The sequence below is a fragment of the Ranitomeya imitator genome, chromosome 8 (assembly GCF_032444005.1).
Source record: "Ranitomeya imitator isolate aRanImi1 chromosome 8, aRanImi1.pri, whole genome shotgun sequence".
Lineage (NCBI taxonomy): Eukaryota > Metazoa > Chordata > Amphibia > Anura > Dendrobatidae > Ranitomeya > Ranitomeya imitator.
In genome coordinates, this window is record NC_091289.1 from 23,630,106 (window position 1) to 23,651,514 (window position 21,409).

At 42.5% G+C, this 21,409-nt stretch overlaps 1 protein-coding gene across 11 annotated transcripts in view; it reads left to right on the forward strand.

Annotated features, from left to right (window-relative positions):
* MAGI1 (membrane associated guanylate kinase, WW and PDZ domain containing 1) overlaps positions 1-21,409 on the forward strand; it is a 452,701-nt gene that overhangs the window by 362,833 nt on the left and 68,459 nt on the right. For 5 of the 11 annotated variants that reach the window (XM_069736564.1, XM_069736569.1, XM_069736562.1 and 2 more), the window contains exons 7-12: positions 173-208; positions 6,855-6,912; positions 7,963-8,045; positions 10,416-10,517; positions 10,709-10,891; positions 10,988-11,608. In XM_069736564.1, coding sequence (XP_069592665.1) covers positions 173-208; positions 6,855-6,912; positions 7,963-8,045; positions 10,416-10,517; positions 10,709-10,891; positions 10,988-11,608 — 1,083 coding nt within the window. Of the gene's footprint in view, positions 1-169; positions 209-6,854; positions 6,913-7,962; positions 8,046-10,415; positions 10,518-10,708; positions 10,892-10,987; positions 11,609-21,409 lie in introns of all 11 variants that reach the window. The other 6 variants (XM_069736568.1, XM_069736561.1, XM_069736565.1 and 3 more) reach the window with 2 other exon arrangements.

Here is a 21,409-nt window from a genome sequence, read left to right on the forward strand (position 1 = left end):
TGTTATTGATGTTAACTTTCCAGATTAGATGGTGTCAACCTGTTAACATTGGTTTTAAGTTTTTTTATTTTGTTTTTTTTTTTACTAATGGGAATTTCCAACTTGGTGTCGGTATCTGAATTTATTTTCTTTTAATCTCTCTGTCTCATTTACTGCTCTTGCCTTGGAGAAGAAGGGGTCCACACCGAGGAACTGGACAGTGAACTAGGTAATTTGTCCCTCTTCATTTTTTTATTACCTTTCACAGCTGCAAACGTGATATTTTACTGTTTATATACCCTATATATTTTTTTATTTTAAACAAATTAGTGCTCATTTAAAGGCAATAGATAATAATTTCCCATTTGACTCATGGTCAGCCTTTACAGTTAATGGAAGCATGTAATCTGATTGGTCAAAAAGCATCATGTGACCATGCATCTACCTTTTATTTTTATTACTTTCAAAAATTAACATTACTTTTTTTTTTCAATTTTGTGATTTTTACAATGAGGATTTTGTTTTGTTTTTTATTTTGAAACATGCAAAGTTAGCTTTCCCAGCATTTTTAGTGTTCTAAATACTTTCCTTTATAAAATAGAAATTATGGAGCATTTTTATTAGAGCACGGGACCAAGTTAACTGTGACATCTGGGCATTACCCAGAGTCTTTACACCAAGGGTGGGGAATCTTTTTTTTTTTCTGCCAAGGGTCATTTGGATTATTTTACTATCCCTCGGGGGCCGTACAAATGGTGCTAACTCCGCCCACAAAGTACGTCCTGACCTTGGCACTGGTGTCAGGAGGTAATCGTTCATTGCACGCTCCTCAGCGTGAACACTGCGTGCGCATGCTCGCAGTGCAAGAAGAAATTAATGGGCACTGCGGTCCCCAGGAGTCTGCCCGGGGGCCGGATAAAAGGTCATCGAGGGTCGTAAACTGCCCATGGACCTGAAGTTCACCACTCTTGATCTACACAGTCTGACCTTGCCAGCGCTAATTGGACCGTATCAAATCGTGAAGGGCGCATTTTATTGATATGGAGAGTCGTAAACCCCAATTTTTTTGCTTTTTTTTCCCCATGAGGAACCACAGAAGGACGGAACACTGCAGAATTCTAGCAAAAAATACAAACATGTCCTAAAACAGAAGTGTCTGTAGAGATCACAGGTCCTTCATTCTTTTTCATGTTCTTGTATGTGGACGTCTTTTTGTCATCCATAAAGAAAATCTAGACTGTACTCTAACACTTACTAACACCAATGCCATTATGTGAACACATTCATACTATGATTTTTTTGGGGAAAAAAATAAGATGGAGTGTTATTAAAATGATATCTGTGCCATAGACTTGAATGGGACATGCTCAACTTCCTCTCCGTCAGCTCCTCCTAGCTGGCGGAACACTGAGAACTCCGGGCAATCGGTGGATTTTCAGTGGTCAGATCCACACGATCTAACAGTTATTCCCTATCCACTGGATAGGTGATAATTTGTGTAGATCAGAAGACTTTTTTTATTTTTAAGTTTACAATAAAACCCCACAGAATGGCTCTTGATATGAGCGTTCCAGGATTTTCTGTAGATTTTTTATTTTTGACCCATTTCAAAGGGAATTGTGGGGGGTTGGTTGAGCTTGGAAGCAAAGAGGAGAGATCCAACTCCATGGACATAAAAATCTTCTTTATTGGTAGATGTTAAAATTCCAAAAAATATCCATATCGGCTTAGAGCAATGAAAAATACCAACACGTTTCTGGTGCGTAAAGCATGTTATCATGGTTAATTGAAACACATAGTACCTGGACGGGAGTGACGCTGTGCCAGGAGAAATTCAGTAGGGTTTTTGGTGCTCCATGGACTCCAAGATCCCAACTGACAAATTCTACAATTTTCTATCCATGCACATAAGATTGTCCGGCGCGTGTTGGCGCTGCAGCAGACCTTCCTTTTCCCCCCCGTTCCCCATACGCGAATTCTCAACTTGGTTGTGTTTTCAGCAAGAAGGAAACTGCTGCCAGACACTATGGCAGTGACTTATCTTCCATTGACAACGAATCCTTACATGGGGCTCCTCTACAGCTCCGGCATAGTAGTTGGATGGGGGTGGCGTTGTGTCCCTAAATAGTCGGTAAAGGTCATGGTGCACCACGGAACCTTGGAGTACCAGGATTCTAACTGTATTTGGAAAAATTCTACAAATTTTTCACCTTAACGGGTTTTCTGGATTCGGGGTTTTAAGAAACTTTACTTGCCCTTTTTGGGTCCAGCATGGAGTCTCCACCGCTACTCCGAGTGTTTGTTACTGACGTCACAACGAAAGCGCTGCAGACAATAAGACACCAAGAGCAAAGGAGGAGACTCGGCACCGGACCCGCGGAGGCCGAGTAAAGGATAATTCCGGTTGTTTTTTTCAAAACAAACTGCAGTCGGGGAAGAAGGGTTTTCCGAAAAAGGAAAAAAACCCTTAAAACTTGGTAAGGCATGAAAAACTGCCGATTATTGGTTCGACAGACCCGAGTGCTCTCTCAGGACAGCGCAAACGTGAAGGAGAGAGGAGAAAGCCGCTGCCGTCGGACGATCGACTGGTCCTGCAGAAATCGTCGGGTTCGGAGGACTTTCCTTTATATGGAGAAAAAAAAACAAGGTTCACTCAAGGCTGTTGCCCAAAGTTCTTCTCTGTTTCCTCCAGTTTTTTTTTTCTTGATAAGTCAGTTTAATAGGAATATTTATTAGACTGTTTAGCAGCTCTGCAAATTCTGAGTCGCTTCATTGCGTTTTAATATTTTCTTCTTAATTTAGAGCGAGCCACAGTCATACACTCTCGGGGAACTAATAGAGAATTAAACAGGACTAATTGCTCTTTATGACGTCCCCTTCAGAAGCTCCGCACGCACGGCGCGTTTAGGCCGATGTGATATATTTTGGGCTAATAAACAGAAATATGCAAAAACTGTCACGGACGGGAAAAAGAAAAATTAACCACGGAATCTCGAGCAAATTTATCTTCTGTGTCTCTGCTTGATTTTGTAACTTGACTGTAACCCAGATTTTATAACGGATTACAACCCATAACTAGAACACCGTAATGGCGATTTTATAATTGATGTAAATGCAAATGTTATTAGTCTTCGCTCCAGCCCAGCAATTTCATTCTGCGTTAGTTACTGGCCTTCTTTACGGAGGTGTAACATACGGGCCCTAATGCAAAATCTGTGACTAGTCCGCATCCCGACTATCACCCTGTGTTTATAGTACTAAACTTGACTCTATCTATGGGGCAAGGAACCCTTTGGGCATTTTTAGATTTCTGGCTGAAGGTGTGAAAAAAAAATCTAAAGAGCTACTGGAATAATCATATATTTTCCCACTATGCTCAGGTCTCCCTGGTACATTTGGAATGTGTCAAAACGTTGTCCAGTCAGCCGGTAGCTTATTTTAGAGCATAAAGAGCTGAGAAGATTGATATATACGTTTTGTTGGAAAAAATTCAGTATAACTTATTTATTCATCTAAATCCTGCTTCCTCTGGGCTTGGGGGTCCAGTAGGCGGAGCTATTGGGATTGGGAGTCCAGTAGGCGGAGCTATTGGAATTGGGAGTCCAGTAGGCGGAGATATTGGGATTAGGAGTCCAGTAGGCAGAGCTATTGGGATTGGGAGTCCAGTAGGCGGAGCTATTGGGATTGGGAGTCCTGTAGGTGCAGCTATTGGACTCCTAAGAAAGCGCAGGAAACACAGACCCAGTAAAGTCACTAAAATACAGGCTATAATGTATCTTTTTCAGACAAAGATTTAGTTAATGTTTTGTATTCTCCGTAGATTCCTACCATTCCTCTCTTTTTCCCGGTGGACTTATTTGCTATAAACACAATTTTGTTTTCTTTACTTGGTGTAAATGCCGCTGTATCTCCTGAATCCGGCGATGTTTTTCTTTTGTTTCTGTGCCTCTCCGTTCCTGAGATATGGCCTTGTCTTCCCTGTATATAAATCTAGTCTTGTTGGCCAACAAGGCGTGGTCTTCGAGAAAACTCCCACTGAGAAGAATTGAGGCCAACGCCCATGTGGCTAAAAGATTAGATTTATGTACAGGGAATAGAAGGCCGTATCTCGGGAAAGGAGAGGCGCAGGAACAAAAGAAAAACATCGCCGGATTCAGGAGAACAGCGGCATTTATATCGGGTAAAAGAAAAATGATTTAAAGCCAAATGAAATGTCCCCTTTAAGTAGAAGAATACAGACAGCACTTGATTATTTGAGTGATGCTCACAACTAGGGATGGTGTCAAATGTGCATATCGTAATGGAAGGAATTACTTGTAGAATAATTGAATCAATGCATAGCGTTCAAGAGACTTTTTGCCTCAACTTGAGCCTTTGAAGCGTTAGAAAAAAATTAATTTTGCCCAAAACGCATCAAGAATATAATACTTTATTCGATAGGAAATAAAAGATTATTTTATGGAGGAATATTAGAAGTAACAGAAAAGACTCAGATCTTCTTTAATTTCCCCCCAAAATGTTGCTGACACTATAGGGCTTTAGATTCTTTGTAATCTCCACCTACAACCAATCCACTTGTCCCTAATTACGTATTCAGTCACCCACCCGTCTCATTAAATATCAGATTATGCAAATCTGTCGGTGGGTTTTGCCTCTCGTCTGGAGCCAAACGGGAATGAAAACATCTTCTTATTAGTCCGTGTGTGTTTTGTGTTGTGCTGGAGTTTAGACTGCGCCATTTTCTACCCTTATGGCGGAGCGGGAAAAAAAATCTGCTAATATTACTGTGTAAATGTGTATTCTGCACTTTCCTCCTATGTACAATATGCTTCTTGGGGTTTTAGTCACACGCAGCAATATTGTAGAGGTCTGTTTGCTAGGACTTGGGGGGAAAATGATGGAATAGCATTAATTACTGCTATGCTAATACCGCCTGATAGAGCTGATGCATGTGCCGGTATTAGGGAAGTCTGGGTTATAGATCAGTAATGCAGTGCCCATAGTCTAAACCGAGAAAAAAAACAAAATGAGCGTATACCCTACAGAAAGTAAATAGTAATGCTAGTATTTACTTGCCACTACCCTTTTTTGACCACTTCACCCACCTGGCTACTTCATTTCCTTTCCGATGAAATCCCCACTGTCATCATGGGGGACTTCAATATCCACACTGACACTTCCCACTCAGCTGTCTCTAAGCGTCTCTCACTTCCTCCTTCTGCCTCGCTCAATGGTCCTCCCCAGCCACTCACAAAGCTGGCTGCACACTTCACCAGTCTCTGCTACCTATCTAACCTCTCTAACCCATCTTTCCCCCCTTGTCTGACGATAACATACTTACATTCTCTTCCCTCTCTTCTCCAGGTGCACAATCCCCACTCCACAAACTTAAACACACTCACAGAAATCTCAAACACCTTGATTTACACTCAGAGTCCCTTCTCCCTCTTGCAGACATAGGTTCCTGACTCCAGGCAGATGTTGCCACCACTTTATATAACATCACAACAGCTGCAGCTCTCGAATGGGGGTCGCACAATCAACAGGCGACACTGGCACACCAGCCTGACTAAAGAATTGAGGCGGGCTTCCAGGGTTGCTGAGCACAGATGGAAAAGATCCTATTCCAACGAGCACTCCATCACATTTGAACAGTCCCGCACTACTTTAAAGTCCACACTCACTTCAATTAAACAAACCTACCTCTCATATCCTCCCTGTCACACAACCCTAAACGGCTAGTCAACACTTTCAGTTCTCTCATCTCAGCTGAAGGCTTTGCCTCATTCTTCAAGCAAGAGATCGATAACATCAGAAAAGGCTTTGACTTGCACTCCCCACAGCCCCTCCTCAAAACTTTGTAGCCCTCCTCCAAAACCAGCTTCACCACCATTACAGAAGACCATCTTTCCTCTCTGCTCTCCAGATCACATCTCTTGACCCAATCTCATCCCAAACCTCACCACAATCTTCATCCCAACCCTACCCCACCTCTTCAACTTAAAGGGAACCTGTCCCCCCCCCCTTCCCCAGGTGTTAGAAACTAAAAGAGCCACCTTGTGCAGCAGTAATGCTGCATTCTGACAAGGTGGCTCTTTTCGTTATTGGTGCTGTAAATGCCGAAATAATGCATTTTGTAATTTCTCCAAAATACCTGTCTTCAGTTAAGGAGGCAGGTCTTTCCCCCCCTGCTGCAGACGCGACGCAGCCGTCACTCAAGTCTTCTCGGCACCGGGCGCTGCCTCCTCGGCGCTGTTTTCAAATCATCCGGCGCCTGCGCTTTTTTGTCCTGCCTGGGGTAGGCGCAGTGAGCGCTGCCCGTCTGACCTCATATGCAGTCTCGTAGACTGCGCCTGTGCGGCCGCCCTGCTTGTGAATCCCAGCCCCGCAATGTGAATAAATCATAACACACTGCGGGGCTGGGATTTACAAGCAGGTCGGGTGCACAGGCGCAGTCAGCGCTCACTGCGCCTGCCCCAGGCAGGACAAAAGAGCGCAGGCGCTGGATGATTTGAAAACAGCGCGGAGGGGGCGGCGCCCGGCGCCGAGAAGACAGTTGAGTGACGGCTGTGTCGCGTGTGCAGCAGTGGGGGGAAAGACCTGCCTCCAGGACTGAAGAAAGGTATTTTGGAGAAATTACAAAACGCATTATTTCGGCACTTACAGCACCAATAACTAAAAGAGCCACCTTGTCAGAATGCAGCATTACTGCTGCACAAGGTGGCTCTTTTAGTTTCTAACGCCTGGGGGTGGTGCTTTCTGATATCACATTTTCTTGGTCTGTGATATAAAAAATATATAAGAATGAAATGGTCCATTTTATTATTTTTTATTTTTCTATTTTTTTTATTCTTTCATTTTTTTTTATTTCTTAGAATTACCCGCCGGGTGGGAGAAGATTGAAGATCCTGTTTATGGAGTCTACTATGTAGAGTAAGTAATCCTCATTGCTTTTCACTGCAGCTTGTATACATTGGTTCATCAAAAGTGGGGCGTGGAGCCAACTGTATCGGTATCAGTTCGCGCTCGGGGGCGCTTGGACAGAAGTTTGGGGCACGTGCACTTTCTTGGATTTTTAGCGCTAGATACATCACTGCTACTTTGAAAAAAAATAAATAACTAATGGTTGTCTGAGATTAGGAGGAAGGGTCACCTTATTTTTTTACATGGCACCACTTATGTGCCATTATTTACCTTCCGAATTTTGCATGGGACTGTCTCATGAAACCAGTCGCAAACGAGCATGGCTAATGCTAGTTTGCCTGAGGCCTTATTCACACGTCCGATTTTCGCGTACGAGTGCCATACTTGACTTTGGTGATAGTCTATGGGGCCATTCACATGTCCCTAATTTTTGCTGGATTGAATGGTCTACGTAAAATCACGGAGACATGTCCGATTTATTAGCAAAGCAAATCTATGGTTCTGTGAAAAAAAATCGGACCTCACTCGGATGTCATCAGAGTGCAGTCACATAGAAGACGGTGGAGTGTAAGTACCACCTGTTGGTGTCTTTTTTTTTTTTTTTAGAGATATTAATAAAGATTGTATCTTTTTCAATTGGGTCTCCACATGAAATCTGTCAAGAATTTTTCTTTTCTCCACGCATGGGAAAAACGGACGACTCTCGAACAACACTCTGATCGGAATCATCGGTCTGTCTTTCCTCTGCTTGAGAAAAAAAACGGACATCTGAATGAGGTCTTAAATTGGGTGTTCCTGGAATTCCTTCTGGGCTTTTCCTGATACACTGGAACCTGGAGCTGCAATACCAGACACAACCCATAGCTAACGGAGGCGCTGTTTCAGGGGGGGGGGGGGGTTATTTATAAGGTTGTTTGTTGGGTTTTCTTTTTTTTTTTTTCCCCTTACGACCGGATAAACATCCTGACAATTCACGTCATGTGAATGTAGCGGCCTCCGTGCACCTTATTCCTGTCCGTCCATAAAAGCCATTAATGACGTCGCCTTCTTCCTCCACAGTCACATAAACAGGAAAACGCAGTACGAGAATCCTGTCCTTGAAGCCAAACGCAAGAAGCAGCTCGGACAGCAGCAGGCAGAAGGTGAGTCCGGCCCTGGATACGTTATCGTTTATAGTGGGGTAATGGGGTATTTATCATTGCATATTTCCACCTGGATGTGACCCCTCTTAAAGGGGTTGGGTGCTTTACGAAAAAAAGGAATTCAAGGTTAAAGGGGTTGAATACCGGGGTCTGTGAGAGGTAATGAACAGGAGTGATGATCAGACAAGGCTGACGCTTGTTTTCACAATCAGTGATAGGGACAGTCCGGGTAGCGAATAAATGTTGATGTTGAAGATAACCCCTTTAATAGAGACAAGGTCCACAAACAGGAGTTTTACAAAAAGTCTCCCTCGCTCTGGAGGACTCTGCACTTGTGCATTTTACATCAACAGCCCCATTGATTTAATACGGAAAATGTGTAATGCTCAGTTCCTCCTGCGGGGGAGCTGCAGGGAAAACGAAACGCTAGCCTGTATCTACTCTTGTATATTACATCTCATCAATAAGTGACCCAGCACCTAGTTTTGAAACAGGTTATTGTCTGTGAACCGTCAAATAAAAAAAAAAAATAGTAATTAATTTCCATCCGCTTAAAATTCTAATAAAAAGGGTGTAAAAAAATGAGTTCGGGTAATTATATGGTTATATTTATCTATTTTCCATGAACCATTTAATTGTTGTGAGCTTCGTAAATTTGTAGGATGAGCTCTCAAGATAGAAGTTAATACATTTTTCCCAATTTCCATAAAAAAATAATAGTAATAATAAATATATATATACATATATATTTATTATTAATATATATATATATATTTTATATAAATTTACTAATATATATATATGTATGTATATATATATATATATTAATATATATTAATAAATGTATAAATATATATATATATATATTTATTAATAAATATATATATATTTATTAATAAATATATATATATAAATATATATTAACAAATATATATATATTAATAAATATATATATATATATTAATAAATATATATGCATTTTTTTAATTTGTTGCTTTGTGCAATTTTTTAAAAAAAAATTTTTCCTTCCTGTTTGTAACAGGGGGACGCTGATCGGTCACAGTCTCATTTATGCCGTTCGCTGCTTTCATAGATCAATGAGACATCGCAGTCTGGAAGTTTTATTAGGGTTTTGCCTGTATTTAAAGATCTTTTAGCAGAAGCAGCGGGGCTTGTGCTCGCAGATCAGTGACGACGGTGAATTTAGATGGTAGCTGTGGTGTGTTTGAGCAGAGACTACCAAGCGTTGCTCGCTAAGGTCACCCTGAGTACTAGATCCACAGGGGGGCACCCTGAGACAAACATCTACAGCGGAGAAGGAAGGAAATTCTCGTCTTCAGCGAGGGCTGAAAATTCTGAATAAATTCCCCAGGCGCCGGCACTGATGGGCACAATTTGCAGTTGCACATGTATCGTAATCTTGTTCTATTCATACATTTGCAAATGCGCTGCATCCGAACTGATCTGATCCCTGTTGTTCTCCCTGTATAACTACAACTCCCAGCATGGGCTAATAAACAACAGCACATCGGAAACAAGTGACCCTTTATTCATTCCTGTTGTTCAGGAAGCACTTAAGCTCCCTAAGTAATACGATGAAAGAAACAACACGTCTCTGTTTATATAAAAAAAAAAAAAGAACAACAAAAATCCCACAGGGGGGGAAGAAAAAAGATAAATAAAATCCTAATTTTGTATTAATTTAATTGGTGTCATTTTACATTTTTACCCTTTTAAAAAGATTCCTGCACCTAGCACACAAAAAATAAAATAAATAATCATAACCAAATTACCATATCCTCTGCTCCTTTTCTAACAAAGCCTCGGCTCCCCGCCAGTTCTAACGCTTCCAGCATGTGACTGCTGTAGCCAATCACTGGCCACAGAGGTCCCCTGTGGCCAGTAATTGGCTGCAGAGGTCACATGTCTGTAGAACTAATCATTGATTGGCCTGCAGTGGTCACAAGTCTGTCCCGGCAGGAAGATAAATCACAAAGACTTGTGAGGAATCTGTGAAGAGAAGCCACAAAGATTTGGTAAGGGGAATATGATTTTTCTTTTAACTTTTTTAGAGCGGTATTTTTTTAATTCACATTTTTAAGGACAAGCCCCTTTAAAACTTTTTCCAAAGCTCATAATAAATAAAATAAATTCAGATGTTCCCATGGTTCTTTACCGATCTGTGCTAAGTGATGGATGCGACACGTTATGCCATCCATACTCATGGACTTGCTTAGGGACGGTGATTGGCTACTGGATGTCATTCCTGTGCCGTATAAGCAAAGATCTAAGTGGAGTGTTCCTTTAAGTTTTATCTGTTGAACATGGATTTTATGGATTTGATATTTCGTCCTCCTTTTATATCCACAGAGTGGACAGGAGAACCTCCGCCACTGGCGCTTCCACCCATTACTCTTCCCAACAACCTCACACCAAAAAAGAAGGAACCAGCAAGAGACCCTTCCAACCACGGTAATTCTAAAATATGGAAAATACAAGGAATATATAGAGTATCGTTGAAATTGTGCCCCTAACATTGCACTCTGGTTGGCCCCAAAATGACCCTCTACCCCACTATTATTAATGGCAGATGGGCAATGGTGGCTCTGTTTTGGATTTTTGATTCTTATAACTTTGCGATCTTTTCTTAATTATCGTTTCAGCTAAACCATTCTTCACGAGAAATCCATCCGAACTCAAAGGAAAGTTCATTAACACAAAACTGAGGAAAAGCACCCGAGGTTTTGGATTCACTGTGGTCGGCGGAGATGAGCCGGATGAGTTTCTTCAGATAAAAAGCTTGGTTCTTGACGGCCCCGCAGCACTAGACGGCAAGATGGAAACGGGTATGAATATTGTGAAATTAATTGGGCCTGCCAATTTTGGGTATTTTTGCGTAATATCCGAGGGAATTGTAATTTTTGCCATCTCCTTTATCACAGGTGATGTTATTGTCAGTGTAAATGAGACCTGCGTACTGGGATATACCCACGCTCAAGTTGTAAAGATCTTCCAGTCTATACCCATCGGTGAAAGCGTTGACCTTGAACTTTGTAGAGGGTATCCACTTCCATTCGACCCTGATGATCCCAACACAAGTCTTGTGACATCGGTGGCCATACTAGATAAAGACCCTATCATCGTCAATGGACAAGAAACGTATGACTCTCCATCCAGCAACAGCAGTAAAACTAGAAAAGCCAATAACTTGAAGGAGCCAAGGCCAAGCAGCCCCGTGGAGGTGTCTTCAAATGGGTCCCATGGTTACCCAAATGACACTGTCTCTTTGGCTTCCTCTATAGCAACGCAACCCGAACTTATTACGGTGCATATAGTTAAAGGGCCAATGGGATTTGGCTTCACTATAGCGGATAGTCCTGGCGGTGGTGGCCAGAGAGTGAAACAGATTGTAGACAGTCCCCGTTGCCGTGGACTTAAAGAAGGAGATCTCATTGTGGAAGTAAATAAGAAGAATGTGCAGACTCTTACACATAATCAAGTTGTGGATTTACTGATCGAATGTCCAAAGGGGAGTGAAGTTACTCTGTTGGTGCAAAGAGGAGGTAAGAGTTGTTGACTTTGCATGGATTCCATAAAAATTATACTTATACATTTGTGAAGGACGTTAATGCAGATTTTATTAGTCTTTTTGAAAGGTCTTATGGTTGCTATACACAAGAAAACGAAAGGCCAATGCATGTTTGGTCAATGTTGACGAAGCTGGCCAACTACCTAATGAGTCCCTCCAGTGACAGATGACGTCAGCGAAAGAAGGATTGGGTGCACTCAATGCTTTCAAATACATGGAGGATTAACTGCCTGCAGAGATGTCTGGCAGTGGCTTTCTTCGCTCTCTCCTGTGTTAACACTTTGAGCTCAGCCAAAAAGAGCCGACCACTGTTGAGAGCCGCACTTGGACAAGACCGAATGTGGTCATTACAGGACTACATGAAAGCTGATCGGCAATTGTTTAATAAACGGTGGTATCACATTTCCTTGCGCATAGAATGATCGTACTGTGCGCATAAAATAACATTGTTTTCGGCAGCACAGGGCAATTTGCTTCTGAGGACAATAATTTTAAACAAGCTTAAAAATAATTTCAATCAACTTAGCATCAGTTTTGCCTGTTTATAGGGTGATTGCCGGCCTGTTTGGACTGGTTGATTATCAAGAATTCTCGTTCACTGTAATCGGCCAGTACACCCTAAAGAAAACTCACTTATAGACCATGGAGCTTCCACATTGGTTGCCCAACCGAGGTAACTGTTTTTATGATCTCTATAATTCCCATCCAAGATGTTGGATAGTTTGGTCATTTATATATCTCAAGTTCTTTGTCCAAGGAACTGCGAGCTTAAAAATCATTTCACCTTTCAAACAAGCATTTTGCCCGTTCATCAGGTGATTGCCGATCTAGTTGGACAGTCTGACTACAGGTAAACAAGCATTCCTAGGTAAGCTCAATCCCAATTATTGGCCAGGGTCAATGGGTCCTTAAATCTCCAGAAGAAGGCTTCCAAGCGTCCGGCAGAGAATAGGGTAGAGTTGGCTTTCTGAATCATAATTACAATGGTAAATTTGTTGGAATATGTTCTCTATCTCAAACTCTAGTAGTCAATGGAAGTGGTTGACATCTCCCCAAAGATGGGAGATTCATGACCTTATCAGCAGATGGGCCACGATTCACCAGCTCAAAAATTAGTTCTTGGAAAAAACATCAGGATAGGACCTCAATGTGTGATCATTGGAGGTCTGAGACCTCTCATCGGCACAGCGATGGTCCTTACGAATTGCCCTCATCTGCAGTACTAGAAACATCCATAGACAAAAGTGGTGCTGTTTCTGGGGAAAAGAAAAATAGATCCTTTTTTGTAAATCTGGACAAACCCTTTAATTTTTTGGCCTCTCCTGCCATGGACAGTTTGTTATGACCTTAAACACAAGAGTTTAATTAAAGTATATGAATAAATGCAAGCTTTCAGTTTTCTAGGCCATTCTGTTATTTGGCAGGTTTATTGAAAATGCTTTTTACTTTATTGCCGTTATTTTGAATATTGGCTGAATGGAAATGAAACATTAGTAGTTAATTGGATTAGTGTAAATGGTGGTAAAGCTGAGAATGGGTTTTCAGCACAGAGAGCAATGGGCCAGAAAATGAGCAATATGTCTCTGGTAAATATAGACGTTAATGTTCGCCAGGAAGCCAAATCAAGACATTGTACTGTCTAAATATACATATTGAGATTTAATTTATCAGTTCCTTGCTTCCACCCCTGCTGCACCTTTCACATGTCCATCATTGGACTTTTCCATATTGTCAGCTACACTAACCTTAAGCCGTCTCATACCAGAAAGCCATGAAACCTCCTGCAGCGTCGCCTCGTGTCGCTGCGTCCCGCCAATGTAATCAGGGGAATTTTAGGGGGGACATGAATAGGGGTGGTGAAATGATAAAGTATTTGGGAAAGTTACCTGTTTTATAAGTGCATCTCACCTAGAAAACTTTACATATTTTTTTTTTAAAACAATAAAAATTGCACGATGCGGCCTACACCCCAAAAATAAGCTCAGTTTCCTCTGGTAGTGTTTCCTCTTTTATCATTGAATGTGTCACAAGTGCCAGTTTATCTTTGTCTCATATTCTATTGAACGATAGAATCCTGACTTAGGCTATGTTCACAAGTTGCGTTTTTTTCTGCAGGCAAAACTTGCTCTTTTGGCAGTAAAGAAGCTGCTTACAAAAAGCTGGTTTTGCTGAGTCTTTCGCTATGTTTTTGTTGTCTCTTGCGCATGCTGATAAAGTTTAGTGCCCCCCCAAAAAATCATGATGCAACTTCTGTAAGATACTGCAGATTAGCATGAGAGGAAGCAGTTCTCGGGTACTGCAAATTAGCATGAGAAGAAGCAGTTCTCGGGTACTGCAAATTAGCATGAGAAGAAGCAGTTATCGGGTACTGCAGATCAGCATGAGAAAAAGCAGTTCTCGGGTACTGCAGATCAGCATGAGAAGAAGCCGTTCTCGGGTACTGCAGATCACCATGAGAAGAAGCCGTTCTCGGGTACGGCAGATCACCATGAGAAGAAGCCGTTCTCGGGTACTGCAGATCAGCATGAGAAGAAGTCGTTCTCGGGTACTGCAGATCAGCATGAGAAGAAGTAGTGCTCGGGTACTGCAGATCAGCATGAGAAGAAGCAGTGCTCGGGTACTGCAGATCAGCATGAGAAGAAGCCGTTCTCGGGTACTGCAGATCACCATGAGAAGCAGCAGTTCTCGGGTACTGCAGATCAGCATGAGAAGAAGCTGTTCCCGGGTACTGCAGATCAGCATGAGAAGAAGCCGTTCTCGGGTACTGCAGATCAGCATGAGAAGAAGCCGTTCTCGGGTACTGCAGATCAGCATGAGAAGGAGCAGTTCTCGGGTACTGCAGATCAGCATGAGAAGGAGCAGTTCTCGGGTACTGCAGACCAGCATGAGAAGAAGCAGTTCTCGGGTACTGCAGATCAGCATGAGAAGAAGCTGTTCTCGGATACTACAGATCAGCATGAGAAGAAGCCGTTCTCGGATACTGCAGATCAGCATGAGAAGAAGCCGTTCTCGGGTACGGCAGATCAGCATGAGAAGAAGCCGTTCTCGGATACTGCAGATCAGCATGAGAAGAAGCCATTCTCGGGTACTGCAGACCACCATGAGAAGAAGCAGTTATAGGGTACTGCAGATCAGCATGAGAAGAAGCAGTTCTTGGGTACTGCAGATCAGCATGAGAAGAAGCAGTTCTCTGGTACTGCAGATCAGCATGAGAAGAAGCCGTTCTCAGGTACTGCAGATCAGCATGAGAAGAAGCAGTTCTCTGGTACTGCAGATCAGCATGAGAAGGAGCAGTTCTCTGGTACTGCAGATCAGCATGAGAAGAAGCCGTTCTCAGGTACTGCAGATCAGCATGAGAAGAAGCAGTTCTCGGATACTGCAGATCAGCATAAGAAGGAGTCGTTCTCTGGTACTGCAGATCAGCATGAGAAGAAGCCGTTCTCGGGTAGTGCAGATCAGCATGAGAAGAAGCCGTTCCCGGGTACTGCAGATCAGCATGAGAAGAAGCAGTGCTCGGGTACTGCAGATCAGCATGAGAAGAAGCAGTTCTCGGGTACTGCAGATCAGCATGAGAAGGAGCAGTTCTCGGGTACTGCAGATCAGCATGAGAAGGAGCAGTACTCTCTAATGCAGCTGATGCTGGAGGTGGAAACAGATGATCAGTGGGGGTGCAGGACCTCCACCTCTGTGATATTAATTACCTATTGTATAGCTAGATCGTTGATATTATAATCGTAGACACCCCTTTAAGCCGTCTATACCTTTCAGATAAGCGTTGGCCAAAAATGCATTTGGGCCTAATGTGAAGAAGGAAGAAAGCTAATGCCAGATACTTTTGGTGGCAAATTTTTACACAGGCAACAACAAAATGATGAGACACTGAAATTTAACAAATTCATCACTATTTGTCACTCCTTTTTTTGGATCATTCTGAGCCCCTCTCAGCTGTTTTGTGACCGCAGACCACACCAACGTTGAATGTGCAGCGAAACGAAAAGCGTGTAAACGTCAAACGGTGCAAAATTTGTATTGACGCCCAAAGACCAAAATTCATTTTGGCCCCAATCACGTACATTTAACAAACGATAAAGTCCCCAAAGATGGACAGCCCCTTTTTTTTTTTATACAGTTTTTAAGAGCAATTTCTTAATTTATGAAAGTATTTTTTCCCGTTTGATGTAGTTTGCAATGGAACTAAGTGTGCAAATTATTGTGGCACATGCTGCTTTCTTCCCTACTTAAACACTTCAGTGATTTATCACCGTGCCGCAGCGCATCCAGGACATGAAAGAGCAGCGCGGTTTGCTGGATCCGTCCAGCTGCGCAGCCTTCTTTTATTCGAGCAGCGTGTCGCACCGAGCAGTAGTGAAATAGACACCCCATACCCGCTTTAATCAAAAGTCATCTGTAGACTTTTGATTGTTAAATAGCAGATTTTACACGAGCGCCACAAGCTCAGATTCATTAAATTACCTTTAAGTCGGCTTTATATTTATTTCATGGAACAAAATGCCTTGCTGGTATATGAAATGTTTATTCGCGCCTCTGACTGGGCGGCTTGTATGGATTACGAAATTTTCGTTCTTGATCAGACATCATTCAAGTGATTTATCTCTACATAATCGCTTTGGACAATCAGATTTTGATTTAAGGGTCTTAAGACCCCCCATAAACTATAGATAATTGTGGGCTGAATGATGGTTCAGCCGACCATTCGGCTGGCAGTGATCTTGGCTATGTTTCCCATACACAGACACGCTCTTGAGTTCTCTACGCGAGAGACCTACCCATCATCTGTAGTGACTGACCGTTCCTATCCACAAAAGGATCGCAAGTCCAAAATTATCCAAGCCAGAGGTTTATCTCTCCCGATATCTTCTGTCCGAGGCATTAGACTATCAACCTGAATCCACTGGTTTCATCACGTTCAGCCTTCGGTAATCTAAGTGTTATGATCAGCTGGGATCCAACCTGACTATCAGCGATCAAGTTCCCACATGGAAATCGGAGCATTGCACTTTGAGGCTGTCCATGAAATACATAGTCACGTGGGGTCCCCCAGAGTGGGAGACACTCTCTGTAGTTGTTCTCCTCTCTTGGGTAACGGATATTAATCCTGAATAAAGATCCTCCTCTATCAACTCAGAATTTCCTAAAAATGTATTTGAAAATGGGATCCCTTAACTAGACAACGCACAAACTAATTTAGAAAATCCCTAAGTGTCAACTGTACAGTGGAAGGAAACGTTTCCAGTTCCCTGCAGCATCCCCGCAGGAGAAATGAAGCATTACACTATCAAATCCGTGAGCTGTCCATGTAATTAATGCGTACACTTTCGGGGTCCTCCCGGGCAGGAAATGTTCTTTGTAGTTTTTTGGGGGGGGCTATGGCTATATAGATAATTCTGAATGGGGAGAATAGAGGATTCTACACTATTTATTCAAGATGGATCCCCTAAACTAGATAATCCATTTTAAGGCATTATTCTTTTCGAACAATCGCTGTGTTTTAAGGTCTTTTTGACAAAATCCTGATCACACGTTCAATTAGAGTCCAGTTTACAAAGCGTATATGAATCTTAATTATTCCCAAATAACCGTTTTTATCCTATCTATTGAATAGGGGATGATCTGCTGATTTCGGCGGGTCTGACTCTTGGGACCCCCAGCCATTCTGACATCGGGGTTTTGAAACCCATAGAAAATAATTGTGCACCCCTTTCTTGAATGACTGAGGTGCGCATGCTTGACCTCAACTCCATTTATGGTCTATGGGACTGAGTAGCGCTGCATTCTGCAGTTTCCAGTAGTCCGTTTACCATCGACTGGGGCGGAGGACAAGCTTGTGCACCTCTGCTCCATTACATATGGATTCTCTGGCTGTTCCAGACCTAAATCTTGGGATCAAGCGGTCGGATCCATAAACAATCAGTACGTTTTCCCCTATCCTGCTTGTTTTTTTGGGGGAGCAGTCCCTTAGTAAGGCATATAGCTTTCTAATTTAGCCCTTTTCCTATTTCCAAAGGTGAGGTTACACATGCTTAGACATCTCTGCACCAAAAACCATTGTCATATTGGTAAGGGTCTCCGATCCCCCATCAATCTGATCACTATGAGAAGTCGCTCAAGGGAAAACCTTCTTTAACCCTTCCAGATCCAAAGTGATATCCACCCACATGAGCTATTTACCATTCCCTTTGCATCCAGTACATCATAGCGCACAAAATCAAGGCGTGCGGAGACTTCAAGCTGAGAAATTCAATGTCGGCGCATCTCGCATCTGTCCATGCAGCCAGTATTCAGCGTGCGCTCCCTGTGCAGCCCAATCCTTAGAGGAGCCAGTCTGTCATCTAATCAGAGAGCGTTCACCTGTAAATGGCTTCAAATCAGATTTTAGGAAAGGTTGTAAAGCCTTTCACAGCATGGAGTATTCGTCTGTTTCCACTAGAGACTTTCTCCAGTGATAAGTCTATCTACCTGTCCTCGACTTTGCAAATTCTTATCTGGCTCCTGCACAAAGAAGATAAAGTTTGTCTGGTGCCCGCTCTCAAAAGCCGCGATCGCAATTTTCTAACAGTCGTTTATTTTTTTCGTTTTTTTGTGTGAAATCTGTCTCCTCGATTTCGGTAGCCTCATGTGTCGACTTCAGAAAAAAGCTGTAAGCACCAAATAAACACTCAGGCTGGTAAGTGCTCTTGTTTCCAGCAGTTTCCAAATTGGCAGATCGTTCACTTATCATATTACTAAAACACGATTAGAATTTATTCCAGGAAGAGAGTAAGTGCTCGGGGAAGGGATTCCAGGAAAGAGACACCGATAGGAACCTCCGACCGCAAGAACGGATCCTGGGATTCTATAAGTTCCGCTGCCTGTGCCAGGAATTATTCACATATACATTGATCCAAGCTGTCATCTAGGACGGGGCTGGCGGCAGTACCGGGCGGTGATGCTTGGTGTTTGTCAGCAAAGTACCTCCTATATATAAATTACTGTACATCAAAGTAGGCCAGATTTTTCCTTGCCCACCATACGTAAAAAAAGACAGTTTTGGGATGCGTTGGGTGCATGTTGGCTAATGGGCTTTACAAGAGTATACATCAAGGAATATTCCAACAGACCCGTTTAATGAGTCTTATTGGATTTTCTTTGCACCGCAGATGGATAATGCCCTCTTATGCCCCACACAGTAATAGTTCCTCTACACAGAAATCATGCCCCCTCTGTTCTCCTATGCAGTAATAATGTCTCTTTTCTTCCCCAAGCAGTAATAATGTCATTTTGTTCCCCTTGCAGTAATAATTCCCCCTTTGCTCTCCTGCACCCTAAGAATATCCCCTTTGTTCCCCTATGCAGTAATAATGCCCCCTTTGTTCTCCTGCACCATAAGAATGTCCCCTTTGTTCCCCTATGCAGTAATAATAATAATAATAATTTTTATTTATATAGCACCAACATATTCCGCAGCGCTTTACAAATTATAGAGGGGACTTGTACAGACAATAGACATTACAGCATAACAGAAATACAGTTCAAAACAGATATCAGGAGGAATGAGGGCCCTGCTGCTCGCAAGCTTACAGACTATGAGGAAAAGGGGAGACACGAGAGGTGGATGGTAACAATTGCTTTAGTTATTCGGACCAGCCATAGTATAAGGCTCGGGTGTTCATGTAAAGCTGCATGAACCAGTTAACTGCCTAAGTATGTAGCAGTACAGACACAGAGGGCTATTAACTGCATAAAGTGAATGAGAACATGATGCGAGGAACCTGATTGCCCATTTAAAAAAAAAAAAAAAAAAAATAGTTTTTTTTTTTTTTTTAAATAGGCCACACAGGGATCGCTAGGTTAACACATTGAGGCGGTAGGCCAGTCTGAACAAATGAGTTTTAAGGGTACGCTTAAAACTGTGGGGATTGGGGATTAATCGTATTAACCTAGGTAGTGCATTCCAAAGAATCGGTGCAGCACGTGTAAAGTCTTGGAGACGGGAGTGGGAGGTTCTGATTATTGAGGATGCTAACCAATTGTCACGATTCCCCTGACCGCTGTCACCAATTGGTCAGGATTCCCACTGTGACCGTCACCCCTACGTCACGGATTGAGGTGACTTTAGGCCAACAGACGGCTATCACATGTGCAAGGGGGCTTATCCTAGTTATCCCTCCACTCCACGATATGATGAAAAACCACACACAAGGCTATTAACCTCTTAGTTTACAGCAGGGGCTTATTCTAGGTATCCCACTGCTTTTCTATATACCACGAACTGTAGGGAGTTATGTATATCCCGCTTACGGTTCCACTTAACACTTGCAGCTCTCTGGCGCCCCCTTACTCTCAGGTCAGATTAGGTACTGCACCCTGGGTAATTAGTCGCCAGAAAGGCTGCCTGCTATGTACTGGCTATTGGGCACGCTGCTGCGACGCGATAACTACTCCCACTCAGGCAGGAACAATAATTATTAACGCCGCTGCCGCTATAACGCCACCCAACTACCCAGTACAAAATGTATGCTGCCACCAGCTTCGATTAAACGGGTCCAAAGCTAACCCAACACAGTAGCGTAATTCTCTTCAAGAGACAGGGTACGTTTAGAGCATGGATGAACGAACTAATATGAAATATTATATCCCATAAAAATAATTAGGCAGTGCTTTATCAAAAATAGTTTATAAAGATGTTACAAATGAGACGACAATTGCAAATATGTACAAGGGTAATTATAACATAAAGGGAATAAATGAGAAAAAGCAACACTTACATGTTCAAAGCATGACAGGCAACCAGGCTAGTGGAGTTTTCCATATGTCCCAGCTCATTAGGACGTGCTGCTGGCTTCAGGAGAAGACAAGAAGTCCAGAAGAAGAAATCAAGTAATGATGCCTTGTTTGTTCCTCTACACAGTAATAATACCCCCTTTGTTGTCTTACGCAGCAATAATACCTCTTTTCTTCCTCTACACAGTAATAATACCCCTTTGTTCTTCTATGCAGTAATAATGCCCCCACTGTTTCCATATAGAGTAATAATGCCCCTTTTGTGCCCCTTGCAGTAATAATGCCCCCTTTGTTCCCGTATGCAGTAATGATGACCTCTTTGTTCTTCTTTGCAGTAATAATGCCTCCTTTGTTCCCCTAAGCAGTAATAATGTCCCCTTTGTTCCCTTATGCTGTAATAATGATTACTTTGTTCCCCTAGGAAGTAATAATGGCCCATTTGTTCTCCTACACAGTAATAATGCCCCCATTGTTCTCCTATGCAGTAATAATGCCCCATTGTTCACCTATGCTGTAACAATGCCTACTTTGTTCCCCTATGAAGTAATAATGGCCCCATTGTTCTCCTACGCAGTAATAATGCCCCCTTTTTCCTCCTATGCAGTAATAATGCCCCCTTTGTTCCCATATGCAGTAATAATGCCTCATTTGTTCCACTACAAAATAATAATGTCCCCTTTGTTCCCCTATGCTGTAATAATGCCTACATTGTTCCCCTATGAAGTAATAATGGCCCTTTTGTTCTCCTACGCAGTAATAATACCTCCTTTGTTCCCCTACGCAGTAATAAAGCCCCCTTTGTCCTCCTATGCAGTAATAATGCCCCCTTTGTTCCCCTATGCAGTTATAATGCCTCCTTTGCTCCCTACGCAGTAATAATACCCCCTTTGTTCCGCTATGCAGTAATAATGCCCCCTTTGTCCTCCTATGAAGTAATAATGCCCCCTTTGTCCTGCTGCGCAGTAATAATGCCCCCTTTGTGCCGCTATGCAGT